Source organism: Candoia aspera, chromosome 18 (assembly GCF_035149785.1).
Source record: "Candoia aspera isolate rCanAsp1 chromosome 18, rCanAsp1.hap2, whole genome shotgun sequence".
NCBI classification, from domain to species: Eukaryota; Metazoa; Chordata; class Lepidosauria; order Squamata; family Boidae; genus Candoia; species Candoia aspera.
In genome coordinates, this window is record NC_086170.1 from 666,179 (window position 1) to 684,716 (window position 18,538).

At 57.0% G+C, this 18,538-nt stretch overlaps 1 protein-coding gene across 1 annotated transcript in view; it reads left to right on the plus strand.

The window, feature by feature from the left end:
* The window catches only part of IFFO2 (intermediate filament family orphan 2), a 160,486-nt gene continuing 141,948 nt past the window's right edge, over nucleotides 1-18,538 (plus strand). Inside the window, exons 1-6 of the mRNA XM_063317636.1 lie at nucleotides 1-548; nucleotides 13,019-13,079; nucleotides 13,791-13,886; nucleotides 15,709-15,849; nucleotides 16,995-17,137; nucleotides 18,249-18,369. Of these exons, the coding sequence (XP_063173706.1) occupies nucleotides 1-548; nucleotides 13,019-13,079; nucleotides 13,791-13,886; nucleotides 15,709-15,849; nucleotides 16,995-17,137; nucleotides 18,249-18,369 (1,110 nt within the window). The remainder of the gene's footprint in view (nucleotides 549-13,018; nucleotides 13,080-13,790; nucleotides 13,887-15,708; nucleotides 15,850-16,994; nucleotides 17,138-18,248; nucleotides 18,370-18,538) is intronic.

Consider the following 18,538-nt stretch of genomic DNA (forward strand, 5'->3'; position numbering starts at 1 on the left):
ATGATGCTGGGCGAGCCGGCGGCGGCGGCGCTGGAGGCGGCGGCGCTGGAGGCGGCGCTGGGGGAGGGCGGCGTGGGGGCGCCCCCGGCCGCGGCGCTGCGCAGCGAGCTGGGCTCCCACCTGCACCTGCTGAAGGGGCTGAACGTGCGCTTCCGCTGCTTCCTGGCCAAGGTGCACGAGCTGGAGCGGCGCAACCGCCTGCTGGAGAAGCAGCTGCAGGCCGCGCAGCTGGGCGAGCGCGAGCGCCGCCTCCGCTACCGCCGCTTCCCGCGCCACCAGGCCGTCCAGACCGACCCCGCGCCGCCGCCGCCGCCCGGCCCCGCCGCGCCCGCGCCCGCGCCCTACGGCCGCCTGCCCGGCACCATCTGGAGCTACACGCAGGTGCGGCGCACGGGCGGCGGCGCGCTCGAGACCCTGCAGGGCCCCGGCGTCTCCTGGGTGCACCCCGACGGCGTCGGCGTCCAGATCGACACCATCACGCCCGAGATCCGCGCCCTCTACAACGTCCTCGCCAAAGTCAAGCGCGAGCGGGACGACTACAAGGGCAGGTGGGCGCCCGCGCCCCGGGATCGCCGCGTGGCCTCCTCTCCGGCGTGGGAGGGAGGGAGCGAGCCTCTCCTCCTCCTCCTCCTCTGGGCGGAGCTGGCGAGAGGGGGGCGTCCTGTTAGACGGGGGCAGGGGAGGAAGCAGAGATGGAGCCGATAGCTATTGGGGGGTGGGGGAGAGGGCAGGGGGCGTCCCAGGGGTCGGGCAGGCAGCAGAGAGCATTTGGGGTGGAAAGCCATCCTCGGAATGCGGGGTTCAAGCCTGGGCCTTGCCCTGCGCGGCCGAGATAAGCTAACGGGAGCCGGCGAGGCGGGCGGGAACATCTGGCTGCCCCCCCAGTGGGGAGCGGGGAGAGGCTGAGGACCACTTGCTGGCCAGAAGATGGAAGTGGGGGGCTTCCGGGCGAGGTCAGGAAGACAGGCTGGGCGGTGGGGGCCCCTGCAGGGTCCAGAGGCTCCTCCCTGCAGCACCAGGCTAAAGGGGCTTGGGGGGGCAAAGGCAGGAGAGCCGGGGAGGAGGGAGAGGGGCCTAGCCAGGCCCGGACCTCGCCTTGAGGCCCCCTTTTCCCTGAGGTTGGTGCCCCAGGAAGCTGAGGGGTTGCGGGGCAGTGAGGAGGAAGTGGGGATGTCCCAATGCGGTGAATGAACGGGGAATCTCGCTTAATGGAGGACTGCAATCAGAGCTGCAGGAGGGGGGCGAGCCCATCCTGGCCAGGCATTCCAGGGACGTCTGGTTTCCTGCTTGGGGCGTTTCGGGTGCTGGACGCCACCCCTGGGTTCCTCTTCGTCAGCCCCGCTTTTGGGCTTCTGAGCTCAGCGGTGCAGTATTTGGGCCGAGGGCACTACTGGGGGAAGGTGGCACCCGCGCCAGGCCGCTGGAGCAGAACGCCAGGTCTGCCGTTCCCCCCCCCCCCTGTCCTTCTGCACGTCTGCAGCTCCGTCTGAGCTCTGCGTGATTCTGCTCCCTTTTGCTTTTCGGGGCACGCCTGTGCAAGCTGAAGCGTTTCGTGTGCCGCAGGGGTCTTCCTCTCCCCCGCCGGCTGTTCAGGAGGGCGCCCGGAGTCGGCCTTTGTTGAAAGGAGGCTTCTGCCGGCCTCTGAGAGGGAAGGCGACGTTTCCTTTCTCCCCCCACCCCCAGGCCCTTGAAATCTGGCCATGTTTCCTGTCCTGCTTTGTGTCAGGCCAGAGTGTATAATTCCCTTCTTCAAACAAAAACAGCCTTCTATAAATACAACGTCTGTGGTGGAAGCGTTGCGTGGATTCTCGGCTGCCGTTTCTCACACGTCCAGAGAATGGCTTGGTTTCCTCTGACTCACTTGCATTCCCCCTTTCTTACTCAGCATGCCGTCATTTGTGGGTTAAAATCCGAGGCCTGGGCTGCATCGGACCGGGTAGGCATCGGGTGTGCTTTATGCACCTCTGTAGTGAAAGCAAGGGCTGCTCTTCTCACTCAGGTAAAGAAGAGCTTGCTCTGGGGTGGGGGCGTGAGAACAGCTTCTGCAGTCGCCAGATGAGATGCTGGAGCCCCAGGGGCTGACAGCTCTTCCTGTCTCTGCTGGAGCCAGCCGGATCTCTGAGGGGTCTTTTTCCTCTGCCCCGGGCTCGTGCGCTCAATCCAGGCCCACCCAGATTTTCCCATCCTCACCCCCCCCGGATTTCTGTCCCAGTGCACTGCTTCATCAGGAACGATAATGCTAGTAATGGCTGATGTTCTCCCAGGCTTACGTTTAATCTGGAGTAATTTAGGCTGGATTCGGTTTAAGTGCCGTGTGAACCCAGCCCCCTCTCTCTAGGCATCTCCGGGGTTGCCCTGCAGAAGTCTGAGCCCACCCGCCCTTCCGAGGCCACTCTTGAGCCCAGGGGACGGGGTCTCCAGACAAAGCCCCCTCCCCACCATCTGCTACTTGTTGGCTAGGGTCACTGCCCGTCTGCAACTCTCTCTCTCTCTGCAGCAGCAAGGCCCAGCTTAATGTCACTGGAGCCAGGGCGAAGGAAAATGGGGAAGGGCCTTCATCTTCGAGGCCTCCTCCTCCTCAGGGGGCACTTGGGGCGGGCGAAGCCGGGCAGCGGCATCGTACGCTCACGTCTGAGGAAGGATCTCGTTCACCACGTGTTCCTTCTTTGTCCTCCTTTGCTTCGTAGAAATCCGCTCTTCTCCGTTCTGTGGCTGCGTTTGATCTGAAGGATGTGCGCCTATCGAGGACAGAGCCGTGTGTGTCTGTGTGTGTGGATCCTCCATCTTGGGGGGCTAGATAAATCCCACAATAAGGGCTCAGCGTGCAGTTTGTTCGGGAAGTCAGCGTAGGTCGTTGAAGCCTCTTGGGTTAGTCTCAACTTTCCTTCCTATAAGGGTTCTGCCTTCTCATTTTTGAAGAAGCTTCTTGCTTTTTAACCTTCATTCTGAAAGTCAGCGGCACCATCTTTCTGGAGCTTTAGTTCCAGCACAGGAGTGGGTTAATCTGTGGTGATTCCCAAGCTCTCTTAACTGGTTGAGAGGTTTATCAAGCAGCCGGGCGTTCCTCGTCACGGTGCAGAGGAACTAGCTTGTTAATAACCACCGAGCTGGAAATAATTGCTTTTCCCCAGGTTGTGCTTTGATTTTGGCATATTAATGAAGTCCAGTTGAAACTCTGGCTTGTTCCAAATTCGGTACAGCTGGAGAGAGGAAAGTCTGTCGCTGCTGAAAGGAAAGCATGACAGAACTAACAAACTCTTGTTTTTCCCTGATAAGGATCTTAATAAAAATGTCCCTAAAAGCAATCTGTGGAGAATGTCTGAATCAACTTTTAAGCTGAAATATCAATGTAACAAGATTCAAATGTTACACCAGCAGAGCCCAATAAAAATAAATGGTTTTATGATACAGGAAGAAATTTCAGCAGAGTTAGAATTTCCTGATCTGTATCTGGAGGAGGGACTAGCTGATTATTTTGGTATCTGCATTGCATTTATAATGCAATGTATGCACCATGGATACTTAAGAAGTTAATATTGCTTGTAACTCCCCAGGTTTGACTTGTTGCCTTGTAAAATGAAAGCAGTCTGAAAACTTCTAGAGAAATAACATTGCTGGGGGGAAAAGTTGATTGGTGTTGTTTAAACTGAATAAAATAGGACCAGTTTTTCAGCTCTTTATTTATGTTTGAAAATATTGAATATTCAAGTATTTATCCATTCTGAACTGAGGGAGATAATGCAGTGGGTTACTCTGAAATAACTATAAAGGAGCAAGTTAAAAACATTTCCCTGGCATTTTCTTTTTATTTTCCTCATTCTGCTTGGGATATTTCCCTCATGTTTCCACCTGCCATTTCCATCGCAAGCTTTATTGAAGCCGTACAGAACGGAGCGTAAGTTGGCCATAAACACTTCCTGTGGTGAAACAGTTCCTGATTGTGCTTTGACTCAGACATAATAGCGACTTGGTTTGACTGAATGCTCCAGGGACAGCCCTAGAGAGATTCCTATTTTTTGGAACTCCTGTGCAGTTTTTGTTTTTCTGCTGTGGCTGTTGACTAATCCCAAGATTCACAGGAGCGAAAAGGTTTCTCCTGTGCAGTCTTCGATGTAAGGGCCATTTGGGGAATGAAGCTTAGAGAAGGTCCCATCTGATGAAGTCAGCTATGGCTGGTAGGAACTGCTGCTTTTTCATAAAATGTGTGAGAGTCAGAAAAGGTGCTCCCGGGCTCCTCCTGGCTTTCATCTCCTCCGTAAGATTCCATCTTCTCCAGCCTTCATGGGCTTATCTCCAGGGAAGCTGTAATCAGCAGGAGGAAAGATAGAGCTAAGAATGTCAAAAGGTGTTGCAGATAAGCTCAGAGATGTTAGCCAGGCTTCTTGGAAAGGACATGGGAAAGGTTGCATTAGTTAGCATGTAATGCCCAGGTAGATACGATTGAAGGCTTGCCATAAAGTTCACAAAAGCAGCTTGCCAAGGCAGTGGACTTGGTGGGGCAGGCTGCCCCTCGGCCTACCAATGCACTGTGGCTTTCAAGCATGGCCAGTGACTTGGGGTGGGATGCACAGGAGAAGACCTCTTGGTTTCCAGGTCATGCCAGTCCTGCGTTTCTGGGGTGGGGGTAGGAATAAGTGAAGCAGACTCTTCCAGCTGACCGTGAGCTGCCTCAAGGCCCCAACCTGGTGTCTTCAAATGTCCTAATTCCTAGGTAGTTGAACACACACACAGCATTAGGTTGAGGAAGACTGGCCTAAGATATCTCAGGCCCCTCCCAAAGGGATTTGACGAAGGAAGGATGCCCTGTTGCCAGCAGGAATGCGGAGGTCCATACCCCTGTGACACGCGTGCTGTATGTTTTAGCCGTGACCGTTGAAGGGAGCTCTGTTTTGTTTTGCTTTGGAGGTATAGCCAGCCAAGCGGTCTTGCTCAGATTGTGTCTGAAGATTATAGGGACAGTAGAACCTAGAGAGAAGGTATTTCTGGCTCTTTACGGTGCATAATCATAGCCTTAAGTGGTTGGAGACTGCGGTCCAAGCTCTGGACGGTCTGTCGCTGAAGGAAGCTGACACAGCATTTGGCCGCTGCCCTTCCTTGGGTTTCCTGGGGCCCCTGCCAGCATTCCTGATTTTTTAATATGTCCACTGGGCTGTTGACTAGTCCTAAGACTTCCTGGAGCGAAGAGAGGATTTCCCCTGCATCGTCCCAACTCTGTGAGGAGTGGGCCGGTGGTCTTGTCCTTCCCGAGTCGTAGAGCCCACCGCCTCTGTTGCTCCTCCTGCGTGTGCCCCTTGTCTGAACAGGGCTCTTTGGGATCCTGAACGAGGGCTGGTAATTGGCAAGCGTCCGCCACGCATCGTTTGTTGTGATGCCATCTTGGTTATTTTTCTTCTGCTTAACATGTGTGGGAATCATGTCCCTGCCCCCCAGTCCTGGGGGGAGGGAGTAAAATTAATTCGGCCCAGCGAACTGCCTCTCCCAGCAGTCTCGTCCCTAAATCTCCTCCACCAACACTGATTGGGGCAGTGGAGAGAATGGGGTTCTCTCTCCCTTAATGATGTGCCCAGCCGGAGATCTGCCCTCCGGTTGCCCCGTTTTGTGAACCTGAGTTGGCAGTGGCTTGTTCTGGGCGGCAAGCCTCAAAGGCTCGTTGGCATTCACCCATCAGCGGCAGCTCCTCTAATCCCGCCACTTGAGCCAGCTACTGCCTGGGACCCACCCCGGAGAAGGCAGATGAAAACTACTCAGCTGGGTTCATTTTTGGAAAGTCTGTGCGCCGGCCAGCTCTGGCACCAGGGCAGAGCAAAGCATGGCCCGGGGGTCCTTCTTGCTGGTCCTGGAAGGCGCTGCTTTAGGACCCAAGGGGCCCACAAAGCAGCGGATGCCAGGGCATAAGTCCCACCGGCAAAAGTGGTTAGGACGTAGCGTTCAACCAACCACCCTTTAGCCGTCTTTTTCTTGGAAGAGGAGGAGGCGAGAGTTGATTCCCTATCACCTCTACCAAGTTAGCAACGCGTCTTTGCCATCCCTCCGATCGTCTTTTCATCTTGTCCGTCACTGTAGCGGGCAGGACGGTTTTACTCCCTCTTGCTGGCTTGGCCCTGGGATCCGAAGAGGATGCGGCGCTGCAGCTCAGCCCCGCGGCCTTGTGAGCGCATGTCACCCTGAAGTCAAGGGAATGAGGTCACAGCGTCTGCCAGCCTGTTCCCAGCAGCCCAGCCTTTGCATTTAAATGGGAAGCACCCCAGCTTTGCTGTTTTCCCGGCTTTTTGAGGCTTTTTGGAGCTCCCCATGCCGGCATGGAATGATTAAAGACCCCCCCCCCCCACGCCTGGCAGATGGAATGCCAACCACAAACACTGGGTTTTCTGCCAGTGGTTCACATGTTTGCAACTTTGTGAGTGTGAGAGGACAGGACGCTGTGCTGGAGGTCTGGGTAGGCCAAATAAGAGGGGAGACCTGTGGAGTTTGTGCCCGCGCGCCCGCCTGCCCTGCTTGGGGGGCATCCAGGGCATGGAAACTGGCGCCTGCTCCTGCGGGGAAGCGGTGGAGTGCCAGGGGGCTTTTCTGCAACACAATTGTGCAATTATTTTGGCCGCCTTAGAGAACTCTGGAGTCTTCTCAGGCCTGAATTTTGCAGCGATCCTCGTTCTGCTGACGGTTGCCCAGGCATGCATGCACGCACACTAGCGTTAATGCTAGATTTTTGTGACTTTTTATATTGGGCGACCTGACCAGTGCCCAGCTGGCAGTTTTCAGCCTGTCCTGCGCTTCTTTTCCCTTAGCTCCCCAGATCCCCGCATGACAAAACTGCCCAGCCACCTCCAGCCTCCCATCAGCCCGCTGTTAGCATTGAAATCTTGCTTAAAATTCAGCTGAGTATTAATGTAATGCAGCTAGTCTGACAGGTAGCTTACAATGTGTTGAGATAGATATTGCTTAGGCAAGAAACATGCTCTCTGAAACATGAGTTCTGTATTTAATTATCTTGCACCCTGGAGCTCTTTTCAGCAAGCTAATCCTCCGCTCTTCAGATTGCCAGAATAATTACCGCTTTCAAAAGGAAGCCCAGAAAAACTCTGTTTTTACCTCCAGTTATAATAACGACAGCACTAGAGAAAGCAAAGAATGGCTTTTTTTTGCCACCGATGTTTCATAAGCTTTGCTGCTAATTGTTTTTCCAGGAGGATCATACGAAAGCAGTTCACATTCCCTTTGCTAAGGGATATTTTTGGAGTGAAAGGCGGCGGTGCAATTAGGCTGCGAAAAGGAGAGCTTGCTGCAAAAGTCGAACCGGTTCTGGACAGGCGCGGCTGTCGTCTGTCGCTCCGTATCTCAATTTGCCGAAGGGGCCGTTGAGGAAAACTGGCGCAGCGGCTGCTGTGGGGACGAGGAGGCTTCACCGTCGCTCTTCTCTGGGGACCAGAGTCTCTAAAGCTCCCCCCTAGAAATAGGTGTCAAGGGTTAGGGTTAATACGGGGCTCGCCGGTGGTGTGGTCTTGGCGACATAGAAAAGCCCTCAATCAGGGCTGCCTCTGGGGAGGATTTTTCAGCCACCTTGGGGTCTCTTAGTGGTCTCCCATCCAAGTATTGACCGGGTCCAACCTTACATTTTTGGGCTGGGGCCTTGAGTTCTGGGAATACATATTCTTCTCTTACTTATTGTATGCTTGCTTATATTTTAGCGGCTGTTTGGGTTTGCCTCTTTAAGCGATGTTGGGAACCACTTTGGGACAAGCAGACAAAAGGGCCCAGTTTTTTAGAAGTGCTAAGAAATAAACCGCCCATCTGGTTATTGCCACGTTGCTTGGCGCTGGAAGGCTCTCTTGATGTACATAAAAAGGTAACACAGAGTTCCCTGTACCCGTGGACCCGATTGAAATTGGCTCGAAGATATAATGAATCTTTCCACACTTTCTCCAGTCCTTTTCTTGGGGAATCCATCTGGAGCTGATTTACTTTTGCTAACTCTCCAGTTGTGGCGTGTTGGATGTGCCAGGAGCACTCCGTGTGGCCGGATGTGGCTTTGAATCCTTCCATGAGGCAAACAGACATCTGTTTTGAGAACTGGCCTGCTCCGGGTGGCTCCTGAATTCTGTTTTGTTCTGCTGAATTTGGAGCTCGGCGCTTGTTCAAAGGCACGTGGGGGCTTCCCTGCAGGGAGGGTGCTTCAAAGGTGGTGGCGCCTTCCGGGCACCTTGTCAGAGGAGCCCTTGCTTTGTGCCCAGGTAGACCGCTTCTTTGTGGCTTCATGAAGGAACAAGGCCACTTGCCTCCCCAAGACGACCCAGATGCAGGCTTGTAATCGCATGCTGGCTGTTCCGTCAGAACCAGCTGGGGGAAAGCTTAAAATTGGCTCACCTCGTAATGTTCTAAATAGAGGTGGACATTTACAAATTGTGGCAAGTGGTCCTTTGGCACCGTGTCTGGGATGTGCCAGGCGATCCGAAGCTGGCTGGCAACCTTTGCATTTCATTTCAGGGCAGTTTCTTCGCCTCGGGGGAAGGAGATCTCTGCCACAGACGTGGGAGCACAGGGTGCCAGAATCTTTGCCCACCGTCAGCTAAAATGCCTGATTGCCAGTCCCACGCAAGAGCCGCCACCGGGCCGTGCCCTGCTTGGATTAAAGGCCGAGCCATGGGGAGTGCAGCCGAAACCACAGCCCGGCACATTCCTCTGGGTTTCTGTCGAGCCAAGCGCAGAGGGGTTTGCTGCCATTAAGTCTGGGGCCCAGGCACCCCCACCCCGCCCTCCCAGGGCTCATGAGGCTTTTCGTGGTCCCCCTTCTGGGAATTGCTGGGGTTCTGACTTGCACGTTCCACGGCCCTGGGATCTCTGGGTAACTTCCGCCTTTTGTTTGTCACCCAAAGAAGCATCAATTTCTCTCCCGAAGGCTGCGAAAACAGACTGTAAGGAGCGCCCACGTTTGCAAACCGCAGGGGCTGGTCGCCCTCGCAAAGCCCGATGGAGGGAGGCCAGGGCAGCTGCGTGCTTGCGAGCACGGCTCCTTTCCCTCCCCTCTCGCTGCATCTTCCTCTCCAGAAACGAACAGCCCACTCTTTACTCCCCCGGGAGGGCTAGCAAAGGCCCCGGCCAGGAACCCCGGGGAGCCGTTTGGGCAGGGAATCGGACAGTTTCTCTGGGCAAGCTCTGGAGCGCTTTGCTTGGGGAGGCGTTGTGCACGAGCCAGGATTTAGTATCTCAGCTGTTCCCATTAAGATTAAAGCATTTTGCATGGAGCTCTTCAGGAACCATTTAATTTTCTGTTTTAATCAGAGCTCGGGGTGGGAGGGCTGAAGCGTCTGGTCTGTAAACTCAACTGGAAGAGGCTTAATGTCAGCAGGATTGTGGGAAAACTTGCAGCTCTTCCACCAGCTTGCATGTGACACACACACACACACACACACAGTCAGATAGCTGAGCCTGCAGCACAACGGTTTCTCTGGGAACGGTGTGAAAGCGTGGCTGGTGGTTTTCTCAAGGTGCAGCGTTTTCGGAAGGCCGACTTGATCAAACCAGCTGCATTCTAAACTCCAGCAGGAGAGGGGAGAAGGCTTGCTGAGTCCACACATGGTTGTCCATTCACTGTTTTGTGTCCAAGGAGAGGGTCCTGGAGCTGTGGGAGTGCGGGATCCTGGGCCATAAGATGCTTATTTGTACGTGTTTATCTCCCTCCCTTCTCCACAACGTAAGAGGTGAATTGTGACGCTTGCCCAGCCTTGTGCCCATTGGATTGACGCAGATGTGGCTTTCACATCTTCAATTCAGAGGGTTTTTTGCTTAAGCATTGCAAAGATGCTTTGGATGCCACCGTGGATTTAAGGAAACATCACGTCCCCTTTCCTCCTCTCCTGGCCACTCTCAAAAGGGCTGAAAGGACCCAAAGTAGTTTTTCTGGGTGGAAAAAGGTGGGAATTTTGTTTCAAGCCTTGCCATCTGCTGAGCGACCTCCTCCTTTGATCCGCTGCCTTCCCTGGGGTTAGCAGGGGCCGGTCCCTCTGCAGTTGGGTGCCACTGGCCACTGCTGAAACGAAGTTGTATTGCTCCAGCCTCTGGTGGGCCTTTTTTCATTTGCTCTCCACCTTTGGCTCCCGGGGCAGAGGCCAGGCGGGTTTTGGGAAAGGACCGGCCTCCGAAAGAAGCAGAGGCCCATTGCCGTGGGCAACACGTGTCTCCGGCTGTGACTGATGTGGGGCCGCCACCCTGCTGCGATTAGACATGCTGCCACCCCGGGCTCTGGGTCCCTCCCTCTGTCAACTGCGCTGGCGGGGCTCCTGACAGAACAGGGCTGAGGCGATGAGCAAACCTGGGCGCGACACTCAGGCCTGCTTCCTCTTTCCAGTTTCTCGCCCTCGAAATCCGAGCCAGCTGGCCCCGCAGGGCAGGCATCCCTCCCTCCTCTCCCCTGGGGCAGGGGTGCATGTTTGGCACGCCCTGGAGGCCTGCCAGCTCTCTGAGCAAGGCTGCCCGGTTCCAGTCCAGCATTTCTCTTGAGAAGCAGAACAGTGTGGGTTTCCCTTCCCATTTGGAGGAAGATGGGGTGTTGGTCTCCGCTTTTGGGGACCCACAAAGCCGAGCTTTGGGGGGGGTGCAAGCAGGCAGGGCTTCCCCCCTCCCAGTTGAGATGGCCCAGCTTGATGCAGGCGTTAAGCTCAAAAGGCACCGCAGCCGGGAAACTTGAGGGCCCCTTTGAAATGCCCTGCGGTGGCCTGAAAAGGACCCGTGTCCAGTGCCGACTTGCCTCTGCGCCAGGAGGGCCCTGGCTGGCCTCCTGAGACCGGGCCCTTCCTGTGCCATTTGGTCACTGTCTTTGCCTGCGTCTGGGTTCTCCCTCGCCCAGCCCCGCAGAGGCAGCTTCAGGGGCTGGGAGCAGTGCGAGGCTGTAGCGACAGGATCCCTCTGGCATCAGGGGACGAAGGGCCAGACTCCTGGCCCCGGCTGGCCTGGCCTGGCGATTCCCAGGACCTGTGAAAGTGGATGTGGGAACGTCGGTAGCAGCCAGGCGCTCTTCCAGGGCGCCTGGAGCTGAGAACGAGGGTGTGGGGTTAAACTATTTTGGAGCAGGGCCTTTTTTAAAAAGCATCCCAGTAGCCGGTGACTCAGCCGTTAACGGCCGTCTCCTCCTCCCCGTGGGCTGTTTATTCTTTATTCTTCTTGTCTGGCTTCGGCTCTGGCCTCGCACATCCTTCCTGCAGCTGGGCTGATGTCCAAGCCGCGTCTAGCTGGAACAGCTGTCTGCGAGGCAAGCGGGTGGTGGGGCAGCCTGCTCAGCCCTCTCAGTGAAGGTGAGCCTCGCCCCCCACCCGCCCCGGCCTGCAAGAGAAAAACTAAAAATGCAGCGGCCTCCCGGGAGCCTGCCCCCGAGGAGAAGCAGCTAATGGATCCGGCGGGGAGAGGGAGACGTCTGCGAGGGAGGGCTGCTGGCTCAGCATCTCCTGGGCACCTTGAGAGCAGCACCGCCTGGACGGCTTCCAAGCCAGGCCTCCGTCAAGGGCCGCTGGAGTGTGCTGCAGTCAAGCCTCGCAGCGCTGTGGGCAGAGGGGCCCTTAGAGAAGGGGGAGCTGGGAGCCCCGATGTTCCTGGCCCCCCTTGGTATCAGGTACCACGCTTCCTTTGGGCTCAGGGTGGCAGGATGCCCAGGCCTTGGCAGCGTGCAGGGGGGAGCCGCCTCCCAGCCCGGTCTGTTTCGCGGGCTCAGCGGGGCAGCAGAAGTGCATTTGGGAAATTCATGTGGGCCCCGCGCGTGGAATTCATCGTCATGGGAGAAGCAGTCAAAGCCAGGGATACATTTCCTTTTTTTTTTTTTCCTTTTAATAATGTGATGGGGAACCCTGACTTCCCATTAGTGAAATGCAGCACTTGGCTCTTGTTCAAAGCGAGCCGTTCTCTGTCGAAAAGATATAAATAAGACAGCCTCACTGTCAATACCAACAAAGGTAGGGTTCGAATGGCAGAGCACCTGCCCCCTTTATGCCGCCGTCTTCGCTGCGTGGCCCCTTGAGTAAGGGGTGCTGGGATGACTGCGACTTCTTTCCTCGGAGAGCCGGAGAACTGGGCTGGAACCAAGGTGGCGAACCGTGTGATGGAGATCAGCAGGCATCCTGCCGGCCAGTTCCTCCTTGGGACCTGGTCAGGAGGACCGAGGGCTGGGAAGGCGGCCTCCTGCCCCTTGGGTCACTGGACTCGGGCATTAGCGGCAGGGGCACACGGTCTGCCCGAGCGGCCCGAGGCCGTCCTGTTCCCAAGCTGTTCCCGAGCTGCTTTCTCCTGGTTGAAAGGCAGGAGAAGATTGGGAAAGGCATCACGGCTGCGTGTCCAGCAGTGTGCCCGCCGGGTCACTGGAGTTGAAGTCTCAAACCGCTTGGGCTAAAAACAAATTCCAGGGTCCGTATTTTAGTCGGCCTATAAACAGCCGGTGGTGAAAAGCAAGGCTAGAAATAATCCTTTGGACCACTTTCTGCTCAAGTGAGCAGTTGCTTATTAGGGATGGGAGGGGAGAGAGGAGAGGTAAAAGTGGACCTGGCCATCTTGTTCTGCAACGGCAGTGTGGGGGCACATTTGGAAGGGTTTGGGGTGCACATAGCAACACAGCCGCCACTGTTGTTCTGCCCTTCTGAAATGACCCCCTCGGCGTGTTTTGGAGCTTACGTGGGTTGATGCAAGGAAAGCAGCTTGACCGACTTCCTAGCAAATTCAGTTTGGAATTTTGATTTTTAACTCGAAGGCGAAACGTGGATTCTGCTGAGCGTTCCTGTCCGTGGCCGTGAAGGAAAATCAGGCCCTTTGTAGCTCAAAGCAAATTTCAGAGTTGGGATCAAGCTCCCCAGCCCCAAAAGGATACATCTGGTCTTGGAGCGAGAGAAGGAAGGACACCCGCCCAGAAAACCCTAAATAAAACTTGATAGATTCGGATAGTTGTGAGCTGGAAAACTGCGTAATTCAGGCCCTTTGCTAAGTGGGATGGAGGCGTGGAACGCCGTGTGTCCCCCCTTCCTAACCTCGCTCGCTTCTCTTTCAGATGGGAGGAGGAACTGGCCAAGCGGATGCGACTGGAGACGGTGGTTGAGACGCTGCAAGAGGTGGGCCCGAGGATCAGTCTGGCTTTCTCCTGTTGAGGCCTCTGTGGGCAGCCCCTTGGCTTCTCTGGCCATCGTTGCTGGACCTCGGGGTGTTTGGATGCTCCAGTCTCTGTGTGGGAGGTGGAGCTGAAGCCTGGTTACTCGGTGGACAAGACAGGCAACGCAGCCCCCCAAGTAGCAAATCCTGTGGCGCTGCGAGGCCTCGGCTGGGGCACCAGGGAGCAGATCTGCGGCAGCCATCCTGAGGCGCCTGCAGGTGGACCGCTCTGCCCAGGATCTGGCCACCATGCCTCTTCCGGGAACCAGGCCCCACTCACTGAGAGAAGAGCTGCGTTTGGCAGCCCACACACCCTCCTCTCGCCTCTTCCTTGACCCGGCGGAGGGCGGGGTGGAAAAGTAGGCTGAGTCGGGCTCATCCCTCTGATCTGCAGAAAGGGAGCCCCGAGGGGGCTTGATCAACCGGGGCCGGCTCGTGACAGACTGAAAGCAGGGCCGTTGCCCGCAGCGATGGGTGGAAAGATGCGGCTGCCCTTCTAAAAATAGGGGAGAAATCCACGGGCCGTGGCCCGTCTGCAAGTTCTGACCAGACCGGGGGGGGTGCTGGATCAGAGAGAGGTCCTGCCTGGCCTCTCTGCTTCGAGTGGGCCCGGGGGCTGGGGGGGCCAAGGTCAGTCCTAATCAGAACCGTTGGGGTCTCCTTCCTCCCTCCAGGAGGCTCAGGAAGCCGAGGCGCTCCAGGAGGAGCTAAATGAGAAAATCGAGAGGCTCAAAGCCGAACTGGTGGTCTTCAAGGGCCTGATGAGCGACGTGAGTACCCGGGGTGGCCATGTCAGGCCGGGCTCCACCACCTCCCTGAAGCCAAGTGGCCGTTCCCCCAACGCCGCCGAAGGACAGGCAGGGAGGAGTTCATGGCGGGCTGCTTGTAGCTAGTGGGTTGCCTGCCTGTACGGTCGGATGCATCGGACCAGCCCGCTTGCCCTCGCCCTGCTGCCCATCCGGCTGGTGTCGATGCATTCATGGATGCTGCTCCCCACCCCCCACCCCCGATGTCTCCCCGGCGGCTGGCAGGGCTGGGCCCGAGTCGCAGCCTCCGAAAGACCCCCGCCCCGCATGACACCCCCAGAGCAGATTGTGGCCCCTCCAAGGCTGATGCGCTCCCGTCGCCCGTGCTGGATCAGATTGTCTCCTGCCTTCCCGCAGCGCCACTTCAGGGATGGGGCGGGAAAAGGCTGGACCCCGGATGCAGATGCAGAAACGACGTTTCCGACATTCCACTCTTTCACATTCAGGGGTTCAGAATGTGTTTTGGCATGGGGGTCTCCTTGTTCAACCCTCCAGTGTTCCCGTCGCCTTTACAGGTAGTCTTCGCTTAACGACCACAACTGGGATGGGAATTTCGGTTGCTAAGTGAAGTGATCATTAAGTGAATCCCACCTGATTTCATGACCTTTTTCGTGGGAGGCGTTAAGCGAATCACCGCAGGCGTTAAGCGTTTTTTCAGCACCCTCGTAAGTCGGAGCCGTCACTAAACAAATGGTTGTTAGGCAAGAACTACCTGTATTGTGTTTAGAATTCAGTTTTTTTTCCAGGGGGGAATTCCATGACCAAAACAGACGGTCCCACTTTCTGGCCCTGAAAAGCAGCGTGCTGAGGTAGCCCTGGAGAGGCCAGAGGCTGCAACTGACATTAGCGGAGCCGTGTTTTGGGATTGTGAAAGCTTTCTAGTTTTTAGCTAGACGTGCTGGAAATAAAATCAGAACGCAGGCCTAGAAAAATATCTTGGATAGTTTCAAGCGTTGGTTTCTGTTTTCGAAAACCCTGCTTGCTTAGTCTGTCCTCAGGCGGTCTGTCTTTCTGAAAACCTTTTTCAAAGCACCGCAGGCCAGATGTCGAAAGCATTGCCCTGCTGGCGCTAGGCAGAACGTCAGGCTTCCTTGTTTGCGTGCTGCCCGTGGATTTGGGCCTTGCTGAAGTGGGGTCCCCCCCACCCCCGCATTTGCTGGCTTTCATTCCAAGACTCTTAATCCTCTGCCTTAGAGAGCCAAAGAGAAGAGCCTTTTGGGGCGTTTGTCTTTGTGCCAAGGTGACCCTCAGAGTATTTGGGAAAGCCACTCCCGTTCATCCACTTCCCTCCACTGGCGTGGAGCCCGCTAGGAAGCTCAAGTGCGCTCAACAAGGGCCTTGTCGCCGCCTACAAGCCTCACCCCGCCCCTGCCCAGAGGCCAGATTTCTGCCCCTCCTCGAACGGGTGGCAGGTTGCTAACGTTCAGACAGATAGGAAAGGGGAAGCTATTTACCTTTCGAAGCGGACTGGTGAGTTTCCTAGGTCGGCTGTCTGTCTAAAATAGTCCCTGTATCCCACGCAGAGGTTTTTTTTACTGGGAAGGTCCACCACAGATCCCCCAGATGCACCAGTCAGGACCAAGGGGCTTCGAGGCGGACGTTTCTTAGGCTTCCAAGGTGCCTCCCCTAAACGCTGCTCCCGGTGGGATGTGCGTAACGCTTCAGCGGAGGCAGCGTTTGCGCGAAGGCCGGCCTGGCCTGCGGAAGGAGGGGACCTTCCGGGTATCTCCTCTCCTCCGCCGAACTGTGTGCACGGAGATAATGCCCCTGCTGTCCCTCCCTGCAGCCCATGACAGACCTGGACTCAAAGATCCAAGAGAAAGCTATGAAGGTGGACATGGACATCTGCCGGCGAATCGATATCACAGCCAAGCTGTGTGATGTAGCGCAGCAGCGCAACTCGGAAGACGTTTCCAAGATATTCCAGGTGACTAGGCTCATCCTGCCCGGCGGAGAAGACGGCCGTGTTAGGGAGAGGAGGCCGGCGTGGACCTGGGGGTGCTGGTGGCATCCCACCTCGCAGTCTGGCCGAAGGAGGGAGGAGGCCTCTTCCAGCGAAGAGGCCGGCCCCCCTCTTCGGCAGGGTTCAGAAGGCGCTCTCAGATACTAGGAGGAGCGGTGCAGTTCTTGTGAGCTTTCTGCTGGATTTTGTACTCAAAAACTGGCCGACCATATTCTTCCGGCTCCTGGACAATCTCCGGCTAGGTGCGGAAGTGAGACCGGTGTTCCTCAGCCTCAGCCGCCTTCAGATAGGTGGACTTCAACTCCCAGAATTCCCCAGCCTGGGGAGTTCTGGGAGTTGAAGTCCCCCCATCTGAAGGCGGCTGAGGCTGAGAAACCCCAGACTAAGCCAAGCAGTTAGCCGTCTTCAGGGAGGGCCTACGGGTCAGTAGTGGCTGCCTGAGCTACACATTGGCTCCGAGGCTGTTCCAGGAGGAAGCAGCAGGCGGCGTCCCTATCGCCCCGTCGTTCCAGGCGGGGATAGTTAAACCCCGAGGCCATCAGGAGCAGCGGGCAGCCCTGGAACTGCGCCAGCCACTCGGGTCTGGCCACACTCAGGCCTACTCGCTCGCACAGCGCTTTGTGTCTGACGGTCACAAACGAGCCGCCTTTCCGTCCTCTGGGAGAGCGGGGTGTCTGAAACTAACTGTTCGGCGTTTCCGGTCTCTTTCCTCTGACTTCCATCCTGCTCAGTCCCTTTTCCTGGCCCACCGGGGCTGGATTTGGCCCTGCCGGTTGACGGGCAGGGCCGTGGATTGGGCTTCTCCTTCTCCAGAGCAGCCCTGCCACCACTGCCGCCATGTTTTCACCACCTCCAGCTGCTTCAGCCTCCTCCTCTGGGCCTGTGCATGGCTGGCTGAGTTGCCAGGGCCCGTGGCTTGCTTCCGCTGCGCGCCGTCCCTCGGCTTCCTCGTGGCCTGCGACTTAACAACTCTTGCCTCGCTTGGGGAAGGGGGTGTGAAGCCCGGGCGTTCTCTTCCCCTCCCGAGCGCCAGTCCTGTCTTCTCCCCTCCTCTCACGGGGCAGTGGCTTGGCCGAGCCTTCTGGTGACAGCCCTTCTCTGCAATGAAGGTGGCCTCCAAGAAGAAAGAGCGCAGGCTCGCGTCCGAGGAGGACGTGCCCGAGCAGGACACGGACAATGCCCGCTTTTCAGAGGAGGAAGTCAGCTGTTCTCTGAACATCACCGATGAGATGAAGAGGATGTTCAACCAGTTGTAAGTACCTGAGTGGCCGGAGAGGTCCGGGCACCGCCCCGGCTCGTCCGGTCAGGCAGCAGAGAGGCTTGGCTTTGAGGGTGGGGTCTCCAGAGTCTGGGGGCTCAGGCCAGAGGAACCCGGGGCCGCGCATTCTCCAGGAAGCCCCACCCCAAAGCCGTGCCTCGTCTTGGCACTGGTCTCCGGGAGAGGCCATCTTGCCAGTGGAGACCACTCCTCCTGCTCCTCTTCCCTGTGTAAAAATGTGCTGAAAAAAGCCAGCTCAAAGCCAGCTCAGCTTGCAGGGAAGCATCTGGCTTTTCCTGTAAATGGAGTAGGACTTGAAAAGCGATCAGCAGCTTGGGAAACCCGGCCCAGGCTTGCCAAGGGGAGAGACTCTTTGTCAGAAGATTGGGGCTGGCCTCAACTTCCTGCCTTCTTCTGTCTGTGCTGCCGGGAAGGCAGTGAGCTCAGGAGGGAAACATCCCTCCCAGAGAAGGGGGGTGCTGCCCCTCTGTCTCAGATGGGCTTAAGTGTGGCCACTTGGAGGCTTGGCGATTGGCGTTGAGCTCTTGACCCCTGCAGGCTTTCCAGCTCTCTGAAGTGTGGGTCAGGAAAGGGAGGGAGGAGGAAAGGGAGAGAGGGAAGGAAGGAAGGAGAGAAGGAGAAGGAAGGAGCAGAGAAGGAAGGAAAGAGAAAGAAGGAAGGAAACGGAGAGGAAGGAAGGAAGGAAACGGAGAGGAAGGAATGAAGGATACAGGAGGGAGGGGGGAGGGAGAAAGGAAGGAAGGAAGAGATGAAGAAGAAGGAAGGGAAGGCAGGCAGGCCGGCCGGCCGGCCAGAGCAGCCAATAGCAAACACAGACAAGGCACGGCTCCCGTTCTGGGCTGCCTGGAGGGCAGGATGGCTTTTGATTCCGCTCGGCCGCTTGAGCAGGAAAGGCAGAGCCGTTGTTTGGCGCCGAGCGCCCCCTGGAGGGTGCACGTGAGGCCGTTCCTGAAGCCGGGCCAGCCTGTGGAGCAGGGAGGAGTTTGGGCGAGAAGCCCGGCTTGGCTAGTGCCGGCGAGCCCCCGGGGCTTCCTCTGGAGCAGGCCGGCGATGAGTCGTAACGCGGGGGCTTCTCTCCAAGCAGGCGCGAGACCTTCGACTTTGATGACGACTGCGACAGCTTGACCTGGGAGGAGAGCGGCGACACGTTGCTCCTGTGGGAGGACTTCACCAACTGCAACCCCACCGTGGAGCCGCAAGGAGAGGTGGGCCCCCTAACCCTGGCACTGAGTGGCTTTGGTTTGGAGTGGTAAACGGGAGCCCCCTGGCTGGCGCGCTTCACTCGTGCTCTGCTGGGGATGGCGCGTGCCCCCCTTTCATCAGAGAACCGCTGGCAGCCGGGCAGCGTCTACATATTGATCTCGCTTTGCCGGC